Source organism: Zosterops lateralis, assembly GCF_965231275.1.
Source record: "Zosterops lateralis genome assembly, chromosome: 7".
In the NCBI taxonomy this organism is placed as follows: Eukaryota; Metazoa; Chordata; class Aves; order Passeriformes; family Zosteropidae; genus Zosterops; species Zosterops lateralis.
This window is the reverse complement of record NC_139767.1, coordinates 37122760-37143008: the sequence shown is the minus strand read 5'-3', so window position 1 is coordinate 37143008 and position 20249 is coordinate 37122760. Positions and strand designations below refer to the sequence as shown.

At 43.3% G+C, this 20249-nt stretch overlaps 1 protein-coding gene across 1 annotated transcript; it reads right to left on the bottom strand.

Annotated features, from left to right (window-relative positions):
* Positions 1-34: 34 nt before the first annotated feature.
* Positions 35-13270, bottom strand: TNFAIP6 (TNF alpha induced protein 6). The gene is made up of 6 exons (XM_083865522.1): positions 13133-13270; positions 7801-7938; positions 6082-6243; positions 3138-3366; positions 1736-1776; positions 35-880 (listed from the first exon to the last, which is right to left on the bottom strand). The coding sequence occupies exons 1-6, from the start codon at positions 13224-13226 to the stop codon at positions 717-719; spliced, it is 828 nt and encodes a 275-aa protein (XP_083721648.1). The 5' UTR covers positions 13227-13270; the 3' UTR covers positions 35-716.
* Between the last annotated feature and the right edge of the window lie 6979 nt (positions 13271-20249).

Here is a 20249-nt window from a genome sequence, read left to right as displayed (position 1 = left end):
ATGTCCAGCACCTCGGGGTTGTCTTCTGACATTGAGAAATTCCTCCTGCTGCTTCATCTCACCACTTTTATTCTCATTTCTAAGCCATTCCTTTTAATTCTTTACTTAGAGAGAAGTGAAAAGACTTCAGCCAGCTCTTCCCTGGGTGAGGAAAACCCTGACAGAATCCATCCAGCTCGAGGTTATTCTGATTTTTAATAAAATGAAAAGTGTGGATCCGGCTGATCCTGCGCTCTCCGTGCTGTGGCTGCCGGGCCATCCACAAAGTGAATTTTTGTGCCTTAAAAATAACACTGGAGGCCCTCAGAGTTCAAGAAAATCGATTTTAAAAAGAGAATAACGTGTAGAGAAAAGCAGCAACGGTTTAAAAAAAATAAATATGTGGAAATGAGGAGAGAAGAGGCTGTTAGGTTTAAAAATAATCGCAACAGTCGCACAAAAAGTTGGTTCAAGTGGTGCAAGAAATGAGGAGATGGAGCTGTTTATATAGAAAAATAATTTTTTAAATCTTTGGTAGCAACGAGTTCTTCAGATTTTTACAGTACTTGTGCTCTAAAAATAGTTCCCTATTTACCCACATTTTATAATTTATTCCCCTAGCAAAGTTTATTAACAAAACACAAGAAAAGCCGAAGAGAAAAAAAAACTCAGAAAGAGACAAAAAAAAAAAAAAAAAAAAAAAAAAAAAAAAATTTGTGGTGTTTTGACAATTCTGCTCACATAATCCCAAATTTTCCGGCTAAGAAATTGTTTTTTCCTTGGGCTGTGGTATTTCTGCTGTCCCCTGGCTTGGCAGGAGAGTCCAGGGTTGTGTATTTGATCTGGAAACCTCCCGCGGTCACCGAACCGTCCGACAGGAACTTCAGCGTCATCACATTCCCTGGGACATGGAAAAAAGGATGGAAAATAAAGAAATAAAAATTAGAGTTTTAGGTGGTATAAAAATGGGGGGGTATCAGGTAGAGTTTTGGGGGGTTTAAGGGTTTTTTTTCAGATTTATTTTGGGTTTTAAGGGGGTTTTTTTGGATTTTAAGGGGTTTTTTTCAAATATATTTTTGGGGGTTTAATGGGGTTTTTTAGATGTGTTTTTGGGGGTTTAAGGGTTTTTTTCAGATGTATTTTTTTGGATTTTAAGGGCTTTTTTCAAATATATTTTTGGGGGTTTAATGGGTTTTTTTAGATGTGTTTTTGGGGGTTTAAGGGTTTTTTCAGATGTATTTTTTGGATTTTAAGGAGTTTTTTCAAATATATTTTTGGGGGTTTAATGGTTTTTTTAAATCTATTTTTGAGGGTTTAAGTCTTTTTTTCAGATATATTTTTTGGGTTTTTAAGGTTTTTTTCAGATATATTTTTTGGGTTTGTATGTTTTTTTCAGATATACTTTTGGGGTTTTAACATTTTTCAGATATATTTTTGAGGGTCTAAGGGCCTTTTTAGATGTATTTTTTTGAGTTTTAAGGGGGTTTTTTTTCAGATTTATTTTTGGGGCTTTAAATTTTTATTCAGATTTTTTTTTTTTTTTGAGTCTTAAGGTTTTTTTCAGGTATATTTTCGGGGGTTTAAATTATTTTTGGATATATTTTTGGGGGGTTTTAAGGGTTTTTCAGATATATTTTTTGGGATTTTAAGGGCTTTTTTTTTTGGGGAAGTCTTCCCTCTAATTAAGCTGATCTCAATTTATTTAGAAGTAATTAATTGACTTTTTGATCTCCCACAAAGAGAGCAAACAAATTACCTGTGCTAATGATGTCATCTGGCAACTCATCCCCACAAAACCTGGGGGAAAAAAAATGAAATTATTAAAGGACATGGGAAAATTATGGCACAGCCCTTATGGGGCTTAAGGGGATAAATTGATTTTAGGTCTTCAGTGTTTGGAATTCTGTGTTAAAGAAATTTCTAACGAAGTTTTTGTCATCATCATCCTGTGGTAAGATTGAGGGGAGGAACCAGTTTTCAGTATCTGCAAGAAGTAAATGATGCAAAACAAGGGAAAAAAGCAATTTCACAAAGGGTTAAGGAGAAGAAGAGTGAGCCCAGGCTAAGAGAGAAACAATATTGAAAAAAAAAATCCATTTAAATTATCTGGAAAAGCAAATATGGACTGAATCCCTTCTTTGCTGCCCATGATTTGTACAGAGAGTGTGAAAAGTGACAGGAACTGGGTTTTTTTAAATCACTTTTTCTGCTTTATTTTTTAATCTGGACAGTATTACCTTAATTTTCATTCCAAATTACAGAATAATTCCAAATTCCAAATAATTCCAGTTATTATTTTGTACCAAAATCTGGCTGATAAAGGGGAAGTAAAAGTGTAACACTGAAGAAAAGAAAGTGATAATTAATAACAGGAGAGATGAAACAGAACCTTTATTCTGATATTGTTAGAAAATAACTTTAGCAGACAGCAACTTAAATTAAATATCTTTTTTTTTAACAGTTTAACACCTTTCAATTAAAGGAAACACAAAATACAAATGTTTCAGACTGCCAGGGGTTCTTTCCTGGAGAATTGAGCTGAGCAGAGAGAAATAAAAATTCTTGCAGCTTCTTTTCATCTCATTTAACAAAGGAGAAAAAGGCAAAGCTCAGTTCCCTGAAACTCTGACCAGCTCTGTGTTAATGGCATTAAATTATCAGAAATGATAAATCAGGGAATATTGCTGCAGGAATTGGGAGCAGCTAATTGGATAAAGTTCTGCTGAGGGGAGGGGGAAAAATCAAGGAAAATCAGGAGAGAAGTGCCTGTTAAATTGCAAAATAATTGGAACAGCTGCACAAGGAGTTTGGTCAAATGGTGCAAGAAATGAGGAGAAGTTCATATAGAAATATATATATTTATATATATATATAATATAATATATAAATATATATAATTATATATAATTATATATTATATTATATTATATTATACTGTATTATATTATATTATATTATATTATACTATTACAATATATATATTAAAATATTATATATTATATTTTAAGTCTTGGTAGCAATGAATCCTTCAGATTTTTACAGTATTTTAAAAATAGTTTTACTCAGGTGAGTGTATTTTATAATTTATCATTTATAAACAGCGTTCTTTAATTTAAATAGAAATAAAACACGAATTTGCATATTGCAATCAGCTTTACCTGCCCACAAAGCCATTGATGTCGTCGTAGCTGTCATAGATTTCCAGGTAATCAGCCAGGCAGGACGTGTCCTCCTCCACATCAAACTCCAGGAACTGCAGGTGGATCCTCTGCCCGTACCTGACCCGGATGTGCCAGTAACAAATCTGTTTGTTCTCATACTCATTTGGGTAACCTGGGGACTTGAAGATGTGTTTGGAGTCCGTGAACACTCCCCCACATTCTTTTCCTGAGGTAGAAATACAACCAGGGAGAGGTTTTTTAAAGTTTTAATTCTGGTTTGAATATTCAGGGAAGTGACACGAGAATATCCAAAGCTTGTTGTGGATTGGTTTGGTGAATGAATGGCAGTCATTCCCAGCTTTGGAAGGAGATATTTTGGCAGGAAGAGACGTGAGCCAAACCTCACTGAATTCACAGGAAAAGCTTTCATTGCTTTCAGTGGATTTGGGGTCAGAGCTGTGCTTTGTGTAAAAGGCTTTTGGGATTTCCAGCTCTACTTGCAAGTCACACTGACACTCACATTCATCCTTTCTTCTTCAAAAACCTCTTTCAGTCATGTCTGGTACAAAAACCAGCTCGTGATCACATACCTGCTGTTGTACTCCTGCTGTTCCTGCTGCTCTGTGTTCACTTTGGGATAAAAACACTCCTGGTTTGATCCTGTTGGATCAAACTTTGGACTTTACCAGCTCCCTGACACTGGGGTTGACCAAACTGGGAATTCCTGCCTGGATGTAGGATTTAGCCCAGTTTAGAGCTGTGTCAGGGTGTTCAGGGCACAGGAATTAGGAGCACTAAGATGGATTTACTCCCTGAGTTTTTAAATTCTCCATGAGCCCAGAATTTCCCAACTCAGCTCCACTGCAGCACCTGGAGAGCTCCAGCTCAGGGGCTGCAGCACCAGAGAGATGTGGAGCTGTTGGAGAGAGTCCAGAGGAGGCCACGGAGCTGCTCCAGGGCTGGAGCCCCTCTGGAGCCAGGCTGGGAGAGCTGGGAATGTTCCCCTGGAGAAGGGAAGGCTCCAGGCAGAGCTGGGAATGTTCCCCTGGAGAAGGGAAGGCTCCAGGCAGAGCTGGGAATGTTCCCCTGGAGAAGGGAAGGCTCCAGGCAGAGCTCAGAGCCCCTGAAGGGGCTCCAGGAGAGCTGCAGAGGGACTGGGGACAAGGGCTGGAGGGACAGGACACAGGGAATGGCTTCCCACTGCCCAGGGCAGGGCTGGATGGGACATTGGGAGTTGGGAATTCCTGCCTGGGCTGCAATTCCCAGATTTGCTGTGGCTGCCCCTGGATCCCTGGCAGTGTCCAAGGTCAGGCTGGATGGGGCTCAGAGCAGCCTGGGACAGTGGAAGATGTCCCTGCTCACAGCAGGGGTGGCACTGGATGGGCTTTAAGATCCCTTCCAACCCATCCCATCCCATTATTCCATCATTCCATGATCACTGCTAGGTGGGATGAACACTTCAAACACCCAAACAGTCCCACAAGCTCCTCTTGCCACCTTTGGCCTCCTGGAGCAGGGCACAGGCTCAGCTCTGTCAGAGCTTTGTGTCTGTCCCACCTGCAGACAGCCCTGCCAGGCTCCACAGGCCATGAACACCAATCCCTGCAGTGCTGGAGCCTCTGTCTCTGCACTTTTGGCAGCTCTGGTTTCCTTTTTTTTTGTGCTCTGCCCAAACTGGCCAGCAGCTCCCCCTGGCCCAGAGGAGAGGCTGACAAAGGATGTGGCCTCATGCAGAAATTCCGAGGGCAGGAGTTCTCTCTGCAGCTCTCTTTGTGTGTGGAACATCTGGGAATGGCCCCCATCCCACGGAGCTATTTGAGCAACATAAACAAGCCCCAGCCCTGGGAGCACAAACAAAATGTGCACAGCTGTGCAGACGTCATGGCCGAGCCTGACTCTGGCTCTGCCAGGCAGGGCTGAGCACTGCGAGCAGCAGCAGAGCCAAGCTTTCCTTTCCTTTCCTTTCCTTTCCTTTCCTTTCCTTTCCTTTCCTTTCCTTTCCTTTCCTTTCCTTTCCTTTCCTTTCCTTTCCTTTCCTTTCCTTTCCTTTCCTTTCCTTTCCTTTCCTTTCCTTTCCCTTTCCCTTTCCCTTTCCCTTTCCCTTTCCCTTTCCCTTTCCCTTTCCCTTTCCCTTTCCCTTTCCCTTTCCCTTTCCCTTTCCCTTTCCCTTTCCCTTTCCCTTTCCCTTTCCCTTTCCCTTTCCTTCCCTTTCCTCTCCTTCTCCTTCTCCTTCTCCTTCTCCTTCTCCTTCTCCTTTCATTCCTGGGGCCAGGCTCTCTGTGTCCCCTGAGCAGTGAAGGGACACCCAGCTGCAGTGTCCCTGTCCCCAAGGTGTCAGTGGCCCTGTGAGTGTTGCAGTCACCTGCAGGGCAGCGTGGAGGGGATGGGGAGATGTCTGTGCTGAGCTCCTTGGCAGTCGTCTTTGGATGATCAGGCATGGTCTGCTCTGGAGATCCACTTTTCCTCATCTAATTACACCTCATCTAACTCCCACTGCTGGGGGCTGGTGGGAGTTTCACTCACAGAATTAAAGGATGGTTTGGATTGGAAGGGATGTTAAAACTCATCCCATCCCACCCCTGCCATGGGCAGGGACACCTTCCACCATCCCAGGCTGCTCCAAACCCCTCCAACCTGGTCTTGGGCACTTCCAGGGATCCAGGAGCAGCCACAGCTTCTCTGGGAATTCCATCCCAGCTTCTCCCCACCCTCCCTAGGACAAAACTCCTCAGAATGCCAGTCCCAGATAGAACAGCTCATTTTCTGCTCTATCTCAGCCACAAAAAATAAGGGTCAACACTAAATTTACCCTGTTGCAGCCAGAACGCCTCAGATTATGGGCAGAAAGAAAGAAAGAAATGGGCTAAATGCAAAAGAGGACAAGAGAGGACAAAAGATGATAAAAGAAGATAAAAAAGGATAAAAAAGGACAGGTCCTCACCGTTGGGGTTGTAGCAGTAGGCGTCCCACCTCTCGCTCCTGTTGAGGCGAATTCCGTAGTCAACGATTCCCGTCTTGCCAAAGCCACAGTTGGCTCCAGCCTTTACTATGGGATAACCAACCCTGCCCTTTGCCATCCAGCCTGCAGCACACACGTGGAAACCTGCAGCAGAGGGGAAAGGAGATGTGGGTTTGATCAATCCCAGGCTGCTCCTGTTCAGGAAAGTCTTCCCTGAGCTGATGGCTCAGTGACCTGGGTGTGATTGGCCTGATGGGAATTGAGCTACAAGGGAGCGTTGAGAGGATAATTTTAAATACAGGGGGTAAATCTGAATTGTGTTCTCCACAATGTGATTGCTGGTTCTTCATCTGAAACCCCAAATCAAGCGCAGATGCTCTGCACAGTCAGTTTTAAGTGCTCTACCAGCACTTGTAATCAAATTATCCGTTGGATGAGTTTTCCAAGGGTGTTCTCTGTTTCCCTTTTGAAGTCACACAAATTTACTCAACCCCGTCTCAAGAGTTCTCAGCAGTAAGTTCTAAAAATACACAAAATACTACAGACAAACACTACAGGCAGCTAAAATCCCCAAGTATTTGCTTAAAACGCTTCCAGTTTAAATTTAAATACCTGAAATGCCTCGAGGATCTCCTGCCAAGCAAAAAGATCCTGTTAATGCATTTTGTGGCTGAGAACTTAACACCAATAGCCAAAGAATGCAATGCTGTTCACCCTCTGGTGGAAACCCATCCAAAGTTTTCATGGAGAGGAGCTGGAACATATTTGTGGCATCTTAGGGCTCAGAAGAAACAAAAATACCCTTTTCACATGTGCTGCTGCTGGGAGCCAGCTTCTGACTCAACAGCAGAGTGAAAAAATGTCTGGAGTGGAGGATATTTTCCATTGTTTTCCCAGTGCTCTGAATGAATGAGGAAGCTATTAGGAATCAGCTGGAAATATAGGGGACTCCTCACTCAGCTCCACTTTTCACTGCAAGCACAGCACTCATTCCCTTGCAGAGGAAATATCTTGATGCAAAAAAAAAAGTTGTTGAGTGGTTGGAGCGAGTCCAGAGGAGGTCAGGGAGATGCTCCCAGGGCTGGAACCCCTCTGGAGCCAGGCTGGGAGAGCTGGGAATGTTCCCCTGGAGAAGGGAAGGCTCCAGGCAGAGCTGGGAATGTTCCCCTGGAGAAGGGAAGGCTCCAGGCAGAGCTGGGAATGTTCCCCTGGAGAAGGGAAGGCTCCAGGCAGAGCTGGGAATGTTCCCCTGGAGAAGGGAAGGCTCCAGGCAGAGCTGGGAATGTTCCCCTGGAGAAGGGAAGGCTCCAGGCAGAGCTGGGAATGTTCCCCTGGAGAAGGGAAGGCTCCAGGCAGAGCTCAGAGCCCCTGGCAGGGCCTGAAGGGGCTCCAGGAGAGCTGCAGAGGGACTGGGGACAAGGGCTGGAGGGACAGGACACAGGGAATGGCTTCCCACTGCCAGAGGGCAGGGCTGGCTGGGACGTTGGGAATTGGGAATTCCTGCCTGGGAGGGTGGGGACACCCTGACACTCACCACACTCAGATACCAAGTTGGCAACTCAGGCACAACCCCACAGAATTCACAAATCCCTCCGTCCCAGAGCTCACGACCAACAGAGACACCAACACACCACCAAACCCCCCTCAGAAGGAGCCCAGTGAGGAGCCAAGTGCCCTGAGGAGGCAAGACTGTTCCCAGACCTATTTTCCGAGCTGCCTCCAGCTGCTGGTAGGTGGCCAGGTGTCCTCCCTCGTACTCGCACACGGCCTTGGCCTCGGCGTAGGTCAGCCGGTACTTGCCGGAGCGCGCCTCGCGGTGGTACACGCCTGCTGCTCGCTCTGCGGGGACACACGGGGACAAATGGGGACAAAGGGGTCAGCTCTCACCTGCTCCAGCAGCACCACCAGCCCTGCAGGTCAGGCTGCTCCTCTTACAGCGGAAGAGGAAACTGTCAGATGTGTCGCGAAGGAAACTCAACCCTCCCGACCCAAAGTGAAAGTGTGAAAATCCCCCCAAGTGAAAGTGTCAAAATCCATGACCCTTTGTCCATTTTGGGGTGTAGCCCCTGGGGGATTTGTCTGCCTGAAATGTACCTGCAGGGCCTTCAATAAATACAGCTGCTTTTTATTCCCTTGATTTTGTCTGGCTTCTGTTTTAGGTAGCCCAAAAAGGCATCATGTGTGACACCCAGAGGGATGTGTGACACCCAAAGAGATGTGTGACACTCAAAGGGATGTGTGTGACACCCAAAGGGATGTGTGTGACACCCAAAGGGATGTGTGACACTCAAAGGGATGAGTGTGACACCCAAAGGGGTGTGTGTGACACCCAAAGGGATGAGTGTGACACCCAAAGGGATGTGTGACACCTAGAGGGATGTGTGTGACACCCAAAGGGATGAGTGTGACACCCAAAAGGATATGTGACACCCAAAGGGATGTGTGTGACACCCAAAGGGATGTGTGTGACACCCAAAGAGATGAGTGTGACACCCAAAGGGATGTGTGTGACACCCAAAGAGATGAGTGTGACACCCAAAGGGATGTGTGAGACCCAAAGGGATGAGTGTGACACCCAAAGGGATGTGTGACACCCAAAGGGATGTGTGACACCCAAAGGGATGAGTGTGACACCCAAAGGGATGTGTGACACCCAAAGGGATGAGTGTGACACCCAAAGGGAGGATTTGATATTTCAGAAGTTTAGCACAGAGCCAATCAATGCTTGGAGAGTTTGTGAAGAACAGAAAATCCACACAAGCTGGACAGGCTCTCCTGGGATGACCCAAGGGCAGCAGTGATGGGAATGATGTGGATTCAGCATCCCCAGCTCTGTGTGCCCTGCCTGACTCGGGGGAAACTCCTCCTGGAGCCCTATCACAGCATCCTTTTGGCTGGAACTCCAAGAGCCTTTAGAAGATGAATCAGAGCTTTGTTTTGAATCTCCAGAGAAGTGAAATCACAGCTACTTGGATAGAGGAGAGGCAGAAATTAAAACGAGGGGAGGAAAAAAAAAATGAAATAAAAATATCTGAGCATGTGTCACAAAGGGCAGGACCAGCACAACCGCTGGCTGACATTTCTGCTGCACAGAAAATTAAAGCATTTTCTTCATTATTATTATTAATATTTTTTTTAACTTTGCTGTGGCAAATCCCAGCTCAAACAGCTTTCCAAGGAAACCTAGAAACTGCCAGCGCTGCTGCAAGTTTTTCTCATCTTTGCATGTTGCACTTGTCTGGTGCCATATGCATGGAAATCTGTCTCAGCAGCAAATCTGCATTCCTGAGCTGAAGGGGCTTCTTGTTTAGGTCTCGCTTATATTCACCATAATCTGAGAGGAAAGGCTGTTTGCAGCTCCTGCCCAGCCAATGTGACTGAAGGAAGATGGAAAGCAGGGAGGGATTTCACAGTAGTTGTTTGTAGCAGGAAAAAAATAAAGGATGTGTTTTCTAGGGACACGCTTGGAGTGAGTGCTTTTTTGGCTGGGTTAGGGGAGGGTTTTTTAAAAAAAAAAATTGTGGTTAGGAATGGTGAGAGCCTTTAATAGACACAGGATGACGTTTGCCAGGGTGGTTTTTGGACCTGCAGTGGCTGGCTTTGTGCCCAGAGAAATAAATTAGAATGCTGACAAGAGTCTCAGGAGAGGGAGAGCCTCTTCCTGCAGCATCCCTGGGAATATCCCTGGCATGGGCACGGGACAAAAGCTCCTCCATGGAAAAATCCTCCTGTTCCATCAGCCAGAACAACCCACAGCTGGGGGATCCTGGCGTGTTCTATTACAAAATCTCCATTTTAATTAAGGATTATTCATAGGAAGTGTTACTTTTCAGCCACTCCACAGTCTGTCATGGCTAAGCTCAGGAGAAATCGAGAGAAATCAGCTCAGTTGTGTGCAGAGTTGGGAATGCAGCGCTGGGAAATCCCTGAATCCCTCAGGAACCAGCACAGGGAACAGCCTGGAATCCACATTATTGATCCCTGCAGAGCCCAGGGAAAGGAGCTGGAAGGTGCTTGGAAACCACTGATTTTATTCCTTGAGCTGCCACTAAAAATTCACCATTTTTAGTTGTTTTTGTGGGGTTTTTTTTAACCTGGCAATGTTGTTTTCGGCTCTTACCCCTCTAAAGGGGTAAAGATTCTAAAGGAATCTCCCCTCACTTACTGCTGGCACATCTCTATGGACAGGCAGCAGATTTGCCAAAATATTTCTGGGATATTCATCTCTCCACAGAGTCTGCAAGGCTGAAACCAACAGCAGCACCACCCTGTGAGGAGCAACCAGCTTTCATCTCTTTTATTCCTCTGCAACATGGACAAATAGCCTCTGGGAAAAAAAAAAAAAAAAAAAAAAAAACAAAAAACAAACCAGACCACACACACGCGTCCTCCCCCAGCTCTGAGAGCTGCTGCTGGCCCTGGGTGTCCCAATTAATGCCCCAGCATTCCCTGACAGAAAATCCTAATTAACTGATGGGATCTTGCACTGGCAATTTTTTTTTTTTCTCCCACCCTATGCAGGCAGATAAAGTCCTGATCAAACACAGAGCCAGGTCAGAGCAGGGTTAACTCCTCATTTACATATTTATATATATATTTATATTCACAGGCAAACACACACCAATTGCTGTTTCTGGAGGTGAGCTCGTGGCCCTGCAGATAAACCTGCAGGAAATGTTGATTTTCCTGGCAAGCACAAGTGGCACATGTGGGTCCCACAGCTGACAGGACACTTTTGTTCCAACTCCCACTTCCTAAAATGCCTTTTTGGAGCCCAGAGCCAGCAGGATCCTGCCAGGACAGTGACCCCCAGCTCCCCCAGAGCAGCAGGAGAGGAGGAAATGCAGCCAAAAAACACAAGCAGAGTGAAATCTGGCCAATAAAGTACCTGCAATATGCATTAAACCAATGAGAAATGCTAAATGAAGAGGAATATTTCACTTTTAAGCAGAGGGAGGCCACGTGGAGGTTCTGGCATGGGGCTCTGCTGCTCAGAGAACATTCCTGTGGCACCAGGAATAAATTCCCAAGGAGGTGCCAGGGGCAGCTGCAGCAGCACTGGATGAGGAGCAGGAGAGGTTTTGTGACAAGGAAAAAGGGAAAAGCCAGGAGTGTTGAGTGAGAAAAATTCAAGATTTTATATATTTATATAAAATATAATTTTTATATTTTAAAATAGTTATATATTAATTTATTTGCATTATTATAAATAACATTGCCATATAAATTATATTATTATATTATTATAATATATATTTAATATATAATATATTATAATAGTTATATGATCACATATTATATTTATTTATATATTTATATTATTATAATATATATTTAATATATATTATATAATATATTATTATATGATCACATATTATATTTATTTATATATTTATATACTATATATAATATAGTATATTATATATGAGTTATAAAATTTTTATATATTCATTTGTATATTTATATTTTTTATATTAATATTTTATATATATATATATGTGCTAATGGTTTCTGGATGGAAAAGGTAAAACGGAAATTTTCCTGAATTTTGTTTTTGGTTTTTTATCAGAAGAGAAGAAAAGCAAAGCTCTGATGTCACTGTGCAGCCCCAGGTTTTATCCCACTGATGCTCCAGCACAGTGAGGCTGAGATTGGGATGATTTCTTTTACTATTCAAGTTATTTTATTTTAAATGCAAAGAAACATGAACTGGACGGCTGCAAAATTGCCAATTTTATCTTCATTTATGTACAGAGTCACTGAATTCCATGGGTAACTCAATTAACTGCACTCTGAGGTTCATTTCAATAATATTATTGCTCTTCTTACACAGGATGGTGCATTTCTATTTTTGGTTTGTTTATTTAGAGAAAACCACCAGGTTTTTTACCCCCTGGTTTATTTTTATGGTAAATTCTTAGAGGTGTAGCCAAACAGAATTTTATGCTGCCTTCCAATTAACACACACTTGCTCCATTTAAAGCATTTAAAAATTTTTCCTTCCACTGGACTCCAAATTCGTGAAACTGCTCAGATGATCCCAAATTTTTGAAGAGCAGAGATGGAACCTGGAGCTGCTTCCTTGGAGCTCTCCCCACCTGAGCACCCTCAGGAATTGTGAGGCACAACAGGAAGGTTTGGGAAGGGAAGGAGAAATCATTAAAAAGGTGCAGCCAAATGGAAAAAAATCCTTTCCGTGCCTGGTTTGTGCTCCTGGTGCTTTGCAGGAGGGGCTGGAGCCACCTGAGCACAGGCAGCTCCAGGGATTCCTGCAAATCCTCAGGGAAACCCAGGACATCCTACAGGGGATGGAGGATTTGTGTTTGTCTGGGAAACAGAGAGCTCAGTGCATGATTTTATTTTATTTTATTTTATTTTATTTTATTTATATTTATATTTTATTTTATTTTATTTATATTTTATTTTATTTTATTTTATTCTGGCATCCTCTGCGAGCTCCATCCCGAGTCAGCTCTCTGTTTCACTGGATAATTACAAAGAGCTGTAAAAGAGCCCTCAGAGCTCTCAAAAGCCACTTGAGGTACCAGAAACAATTCCCGCAGCATTTTTGGAAATCTCCTCCGCGCTGCTGAATGATGTGAAGGAGCCAATGGCCCAACTTTCTGCACGTTTCCAGAAAGCCAGGAAATGTTATTGCTATTATTTCCAGATCATTTCGTTCCACACGCAGGACCCCAGGCATGGGAAGTACGTTCAGGCAGAAATAATTCAGTCCTTTGGCAAAAGTTTCTTTTCGGGCTCGTTTTCCCTCAAAACAAAGCTGAACTCAGTTCTCACTTTACCTCCTGCTGCAGGAAAATACCTTCAGATTAAACAGTCTGTAATTGCCTTTCCCTGCAGTTCAGCAAAACTAACAAATAGTAAGTTTGTAAAAAGGAACAATCACTACTCAGGTAAAATATTTCAATAAATTTCAGTGCAGAATTTGGCTCAGTTTGGCTCAGTGCTGGGCGCTCATCCTTCCCCTGCTGGACAAACTCAAAGGATGGGTGATAAGGAGGTTATCTCTTACCTAACCAGATGGAGTTGTGCAGCACTCCATCCCTGAAGCCCCAGGCTCCAGCCTCATCCCACAGCAGGGCAGAGAAGAAGAGCAGAGCAATCATCTCCGGGACAGCGAGGGGCTGGGATTGTTCCCGGCTCTCACACTCCTCTGCAGCTGCCTCGATCCTCCTGCAACATCTGGGAGGCAGATCTTAAATAGAGAGCTCAGCTGTGAGGTCAGCGGGGCTGCTCCAATTGTGCTGCTGCGCTCCTTGCCCGGCTGCTGGGGTGCCTGCAGTGACTCACGGCTGGCTCTGCTCCTTCCCAGCCTGGCCAAGAATCCATCCTGTCCCTGTGAGCTGCAGCACACACAGACACTGCCCCAGCCAAGCTCTCTTCACTCCTCAGCACTTGGATTCCATACAATAAAACCCAGCATATCTGCCCAATCCAAGCTCTGCTCACTCCTCAGCACTCAGATCCCATATTATAAAACCAGGAGCAGCCTAATTGTTCACTCCTCAGCACTCAGATTCCATACAATAAAACCAGGAACAGCCTATCTGCCCAATCCAAGCTCTGCTCACTCCTCAGCACTCAGATCCCATATTATAAAACCCATCCTATCTGCCTAATCCAAGCTCTGTTAATTCCTCAGATTCCACAGAATAAAACCCAGCCTATCTGCCCAAGCTGAGCTGTTTACTCCTCAGCACTCAGATTCCATAAAATAAAACCCAGCCTATCTGCCCAAACTTTGCTCTGTTCACTCCTCAGCACTCAGATTCCATATAATAAAACCCAAGAGCAGCCTATCTGCCCAAGCTCTCTTCACTCCTCAGCACTCAGATTCCATGCAATAAAACCAGGAACAGCATATCTGCCCCAGCCAAGCTCTGTTCACTCCTCAGCACTTAGATTCCCTACAATAAAACCAGGAGCAGCCTATCTGCCCAATCCCTGTTCACTCCTCAGCACTCAGATTCCATACAATAAAACCCAGCCTGTTGCCCAATCCAAGCTCTGTTAATTCCTCAGCACTCAGATTCCACAGAATAAAATCCAGACTATCTGCCCCAGCCAAGCTCTGTTCACTCCTCAGCACTCAGATTCCATACAATAAAACCCAGCCTATCTGCCCAATCCATGCTCCATTCACTCCTCAGCACTCAGATCCCATACAATAAAACCAGGAGCAGCCTATCTGCCCAATAAATCCCATAAAACCCAGCCTATCTGCCCAATCCATGCTCCGTTCACTCCTCAGCACTCAGATTCCATAAAATAAAACCAAACCTATCTGCTGAGAGTCTTTCCAGCCACACCATTTACAGCATCCAAGAGATCCCACACGCTCCCCCTCATCCTCGTACAAACGGCCTCTCCTTTTATAGAGAATTTGGGTTTATTTTCATGGCGGATTCATTTTCACGCTGGGTTTATTTTCACAGTGATCCGATCAATGGAAAGAAGTCAGCAGAGAGCATTTTGCACTGATTGTTTGGATTCAGCTTCCCCTACGCGGGATCTGTAATTGCAAATCCAACTCCCTCATCAGCACAGAGCTGTGTGAGTGTCAAAAGCAGCTGCTCTTTGTTCTGCAAGTGGGAAATCAAGCTCCAAACTTCCCCTCCAAGCCACAGTTTCAGGTCTGATTCACAACTGTCTGCCTGCCTTCCCTTCTGGCTGCTGGGGAATCCTGCAGCTGCTCCTCATGGATGAGTGGGACAGGAGAAAGGGGATGGAAAAATGGGCTGGGGCTCCACATGGGCCAGCAGCCCTTGGAAAACTCTGCCCCTCCAGTTCTGATAGCTGTGGGTAATTTCTGAGTCAGCACAGGGATGTGCTCATGGGCATGCAAACAATCAAATGAATGAGAAATTAAAAGGGAAGGGTGGAGGGTGTCTGTGCCTACTCACAGATATTTTAGCACAATGATTTGTACCACTGAGAGGAAGGTTCTGCATCACTCCAGCCCTCAAGAGGTGAATGCTGGAGAATCCCAGAAATCCTGAGCCTGGAAAAGTCCTTCCAGCCCATGGAGTCCCAGCTGTGCCTGATGGCCACTGTGTCCCCAAGTGCCACCTCCAGGAATTCCTGGGACACCTCCAGGGATGGGCACTCCAAACCTTCCAAGGCCTGAGCTCCCTTTCCATGGGGAAATTCCTGCTGATGTCCCCCCTGAGCTCCCCTGGCCCAGCCTGAGGCCGTTCCCTCTCCTCCTGTCCCTCCTGTCAGGAGCTGCTGAGAGATTTGTTACAGTCAGAGGTGAAGTTGATTCCCTTGATGGACTAATTGATGTTTTTATCAATTATGCTAATTTCCTAAAACCTATAAAAATGTTTTTGTGGACATCCATAACTGCCCCTTGAAGGCCTTCAAATAAAGATCCACTTTTCTATTGCCTCCTTACTAAAATTATCCCAAATTTCATTTCCAGGTTGGGAAAAAGCCAACACCTGGAGGTGGCACTCAGTGCTCTGGGCTGGGGATGAGCTGGGATGATCCTGGAGAAATTTTCCAGCCTCAGTGATCCAGGAAAAGCCCTGCAGGGCTCACTCAGCACAGGATTTATAGCGAACAATGAGTGTTTTGCAGTGTCACTGAAGTGCCACCTCCAGGCCTGCCCTCCCCAGGAAAGTTTTCTACCTGCAGATCCCAGCAGAACCTCTCAGCAGCAGGAAGACATTCCCCAGCTGGACACAGCAGCCAGCTGACATTCTTCAGCTTTCTTCCAAGTTTCCCACATTTAAATATATCCCAGACGAATCTTATATAAATTGGAGGGGGAGAGGTGACTTGGTTAACTCTTTCCTTAACTTTTTCCTCATTAAGAAATAGTTTGAAAGTTTTTTTTTCTCTGGGTTTCACCAGCGCTCAAAGTGAACTCTGAACTTGGTGATTCCCAAACTGGTGTGACACCCACAGTGATAAAAGAGAGGAAAAAACCACACAGGAGCTTAATGAATGAGGATGAAGAAATTTTTGAAAAATATATGTATGTGGGTCATGAATCTCTTAGCATTAATTTAAATATCAAACACCTAAACTTTATTTTTCATCTTCTATTTATATACACGGGGGACAGTATAGACAAATTATAGATTTTAGATTTTGTATTCATATCTTATTATTGGCAGTGTAGAATATATTACAATTACATCATTCATGGCTTTGAAAATGATCCTGAGAACAATCTCAAAAATGAAGGATTTAAATGGAAGGAATGCAGTGAAAAGCCTTTCATTGGATTTTTTTTTTTTTTTAAACTGTAATCTCATTCAGAAAAAAATTACTTGGAGGGAAGTGTAGGAAAAGGAGTGCAGGGAAAGGAGGGGGTGGGAGAATTAAGTTTTTTCTTATGAGAAAAAAAACTAAAAAAAGCTGCTGTGAATTGAATTTACTTTTTGAATTTACATTGGGGGAAAGCTGGGAATGGAGGAAGAGCTATTTAACCTAAAAGCCTGACAATAAAATCATCCCAAGTTAAATTTAGGCTGAAAAGTAAAAGATAATTTCAAACCAGAAGTTGAGATAAGTTTTAGAACAGCTGAACAAGAAGAACATCTGATTTATTCTGGATATTTGAGGAGGAACTTGGACTTGATGTTCTTTAAAAAGAAGCCACTTCCACCTATCTTATCTTTATCTCATTTTAAACCAGTTTGATTTTATTTTAAACATTTTTTCCATAAACTGAGGTACAAGGTACAAGTTGAAGGGTTGTCCCAGGACCTCCATGGAGAATTTAAAAACCTCCAGATCCCAATCAAATGGCAGAAATAATTATCCTTACATGAATTATTCCTGCCGGATACTCAAACTTTTGTTCCTCAGAACATCTTGAATTAACTCAATCTATCCTGCTGCAATTTCAGCTTATTTCTTCTTTTTTTTCTTTAGCAATTAAACAAAAATTTTTAGTGTCTCATCACAGCAGGAAAACGATGTTGCAACTTTTAATTGTCTCTTGTTTTAGGTCTCCTTAAAAAACCACCAGGCTGCTCTTTCCATCCTTCCTGCAGCTCACATTTTCCATCCTCTGGGCTCATTCTGGTTCCTGTCCCTGCTCCTTTCCCAGGTGTCCTGAAATCCTTGTGCCAGGAATGGGACACGGAGCTCCAACCAAAGGCTGGGCCCTGGCAGGGCAGGGCTGAGTCACTTCTGCTCCAGACAATGTTTGGGCGTTGGCTGCTGGTGAAATTCCCCCTAAAAACAACAAATCAGGTTTTTAAAACACCTTTTTTCCCTTGGATGAAGCAGGAAAACACATCCAGAGTGAAAATGTCCATGAGATTTGCCAGCCCTGCCTGGATTTATCCACCTGCCTCTCCAAGCTCTCTTTGCTTGGATGCCTCGTGCTTCAGTGAAAGCCAAAAGTGATGCAGAAATGGTGTTTTTTTGGGGAAAGAATGGATGGAATATTTACATTTATGGTTTAGACAGACAAGAAAAATCACTATTTGTGGATTTCTTTTTGGAAAAGGTGTTGTTGTACAGATATTTATGGGTATCTTGTTGTTTAGACACAAGATTTCTAAATTTTTCACACATTTGTCGTACTTAAGGAAAGACAGGAGAATTTTTTTTATGATATTTCCCAACTTCTTCTGTCCCTTATAGGCTTCAGATGATGCAATTTTAGAAGAATTTGATAACGTGAGAACTTCTTGGCCAATGATGTTACTATTTATTGTCCCAGGGTTGAGTTAAGCTCTCAGAAAAGATTTTTTTCTCTTAGAAGTAAATATTTTTAAACCATCTCTCCTCTGTCTTGTGGCTGAAAATTCTCCTTGAAACCGATTCCCATTTTTATCAGCGACATCAATGAGGAATAAGAATCGACCATTGTGTGTTGTGGTGCTTTGGTTTTAGAAAAAGCAAACAAAAACCTTCATGTGGAAGCCGAACAAACCCCAAACATTTGGGATTATTAAGAGCAGATGTGAGCAGAGAAGAATGGATTCACTCATAAAAAACCTGAACCTTTGCCAAAGACAAATATTTGAAGTCCTATAGTGACAGTTTCTCTTGAAAGAAGAGTTGAACCTACCAACATTTGTGATGTATATATTGGATGGGTATAAAATAGATATAAAATCAACAAGTATCTCAAGGATGTCTTTCCGTGTTTCCATCTTAAAGCTACAGAAATCCGGTCAAAAAGCAGAAAATGCTGTAAACAGAGTGTTCAGTGAGGAATAGGTAATGGGGTCGGGGGATGCCAAGACAAACAGGCTCCAAGGATTGCCAAGAAACTCTGGAAATTAAAAACAACTCGCAGCTCCAGCCAGGGCAAAGCCAACTGCAACAACTTGTGGGGGGGTTTATGAAAATGTGAATGTTCTAGTGCAAAATTAATGTATGCAAAGGGTCAGATGTGGAGAGTTTAGGCCTTTAGGAGCACAGGTGGGAGATGTGAGATTTGTTCCTTGGGTATTAAATAGAAACTAAATAATCAGAGGTTTAAAATTTATGTCCTTTCACAGTATGTATTAGATATGATTTCTTCCTTTCTATATAATCTATCTATAAAAATATTATATTATAGATATTTACTTGCTGCTGGAATAATGTCCTTTAGAAATAAGTCAGGTTTTTCAAACACCTCTTTCACTTGAAATGGCTTTGACAAGAAGACGCCTTTAAGCAGGAAAATGCACCCAAAATGAAAGCATCCAATGGGATTTGGCAGGCCTAATGCAATATACATTTATATAACATATATTATGTTTTCATATCTATAAAAATAAAAATATTGCTGCCTGGCAGATGTACATGAAACATCTGGGATTTACATTGCAGGGATTTTTAAGGCATTTTATATTCATTATTTTCACAGTGGTGAAAGGAAGGTTGGAGTTGAATCACTGGTGACCATTCAAGCTTGTGGAGACAATTTTTGGGAAAAAGAGTCTCTGTTCAAGCTGGTGGAGGGAATAAATATTCCTGTAAGCTCCCAGGCTTTAAAAATGGGGGATTCTAAGAAATCCTCCCATGTGTGAAATAGTGGAGATAATTATTTGTGCCTACAGGCATAAATAAACTGCAAGGAATAATTACTTCTGAGAAAAGAATAATAACAATTCCTTTCATCCTCTAAGGCGTGCATAGGCAGGTTGGGAGTTTTCAGAAGCAAAATACTGCCGTGAGTTTGGGAATGAGAAACTGAGAAAATGATATTTTTGGGAACAATAATTGAGAAAATTTAGAAAAGTCTATGAATACTTTGGAAAATTTGGTTGTTTTTGCCATCATCCAAATGTTTCCTGCTCCGTGTTCTTCACATGTTGTTCCTGATCAATATTCCTGGTAGATGGATTTTAAAAGGAATTTTGTAGCCCCAGGATGGAATTGGATAACCCATCATTCCTCTGCACTTTGGAAAAGCTGCAGGGCACTGAACTCCTTGGGTGTTTTTTCCAGAGCAATCCAGAATCACCAAGGCTGGAAGAAGTCTTTAGGATCATCGAGTCCAACCATAAAAACACAGCTGTGGAAAAACCAGAAAGAGTCTGGAGTGCAGGGAAAAGGGAAAATCCCTGAATCTCCAGGAGCTGACTCTTCAGGCTCTCTCTTCCACTTTTTTTTCCTCAGGATTTCTTAAGCCTTACACCTTCCAATGCCTTGGGATGCAGAATTCCAGCACTGATGGCAACTCCTTCCACAAAACCAGACAAAGACCTGCTGTCCTCTTCCTGTGTCTACCCTCACTGTGAATCCCAGCTGGACAATGGTCACCTAGGTCTGGAAAAGGATGATTATGAGGACAAACCTCTCCCTGTGCCATGTCCTGGGCTGGTCCTCCAGGAGATCATCACCAGGTTCCTTCACTCCTTGTTTTGGGTGGAATTTCAGAGTTTGAAGCTGAATTCAGGGATTCTCCACAGGAATAATCCAAATATTATTTTATCATTCTGGATACTGATATGGTGGTGGTGGAATCTGTACAAGATCAGCTCAAGGGCAGAACCTCCAGCTCCACAAAAACTAAACTCACACACTGATGTGTTTGCAGTTTGAGGGTAAATGCCTCATGAGTCCCAGGAGATGGATTTGGTGATAACACACTGGGATTAGTCTCAGCAGGCATTGCTGAAGATGTTCCTCTATGTCTGCAACTCTCATTTTGAAGGATATTCACA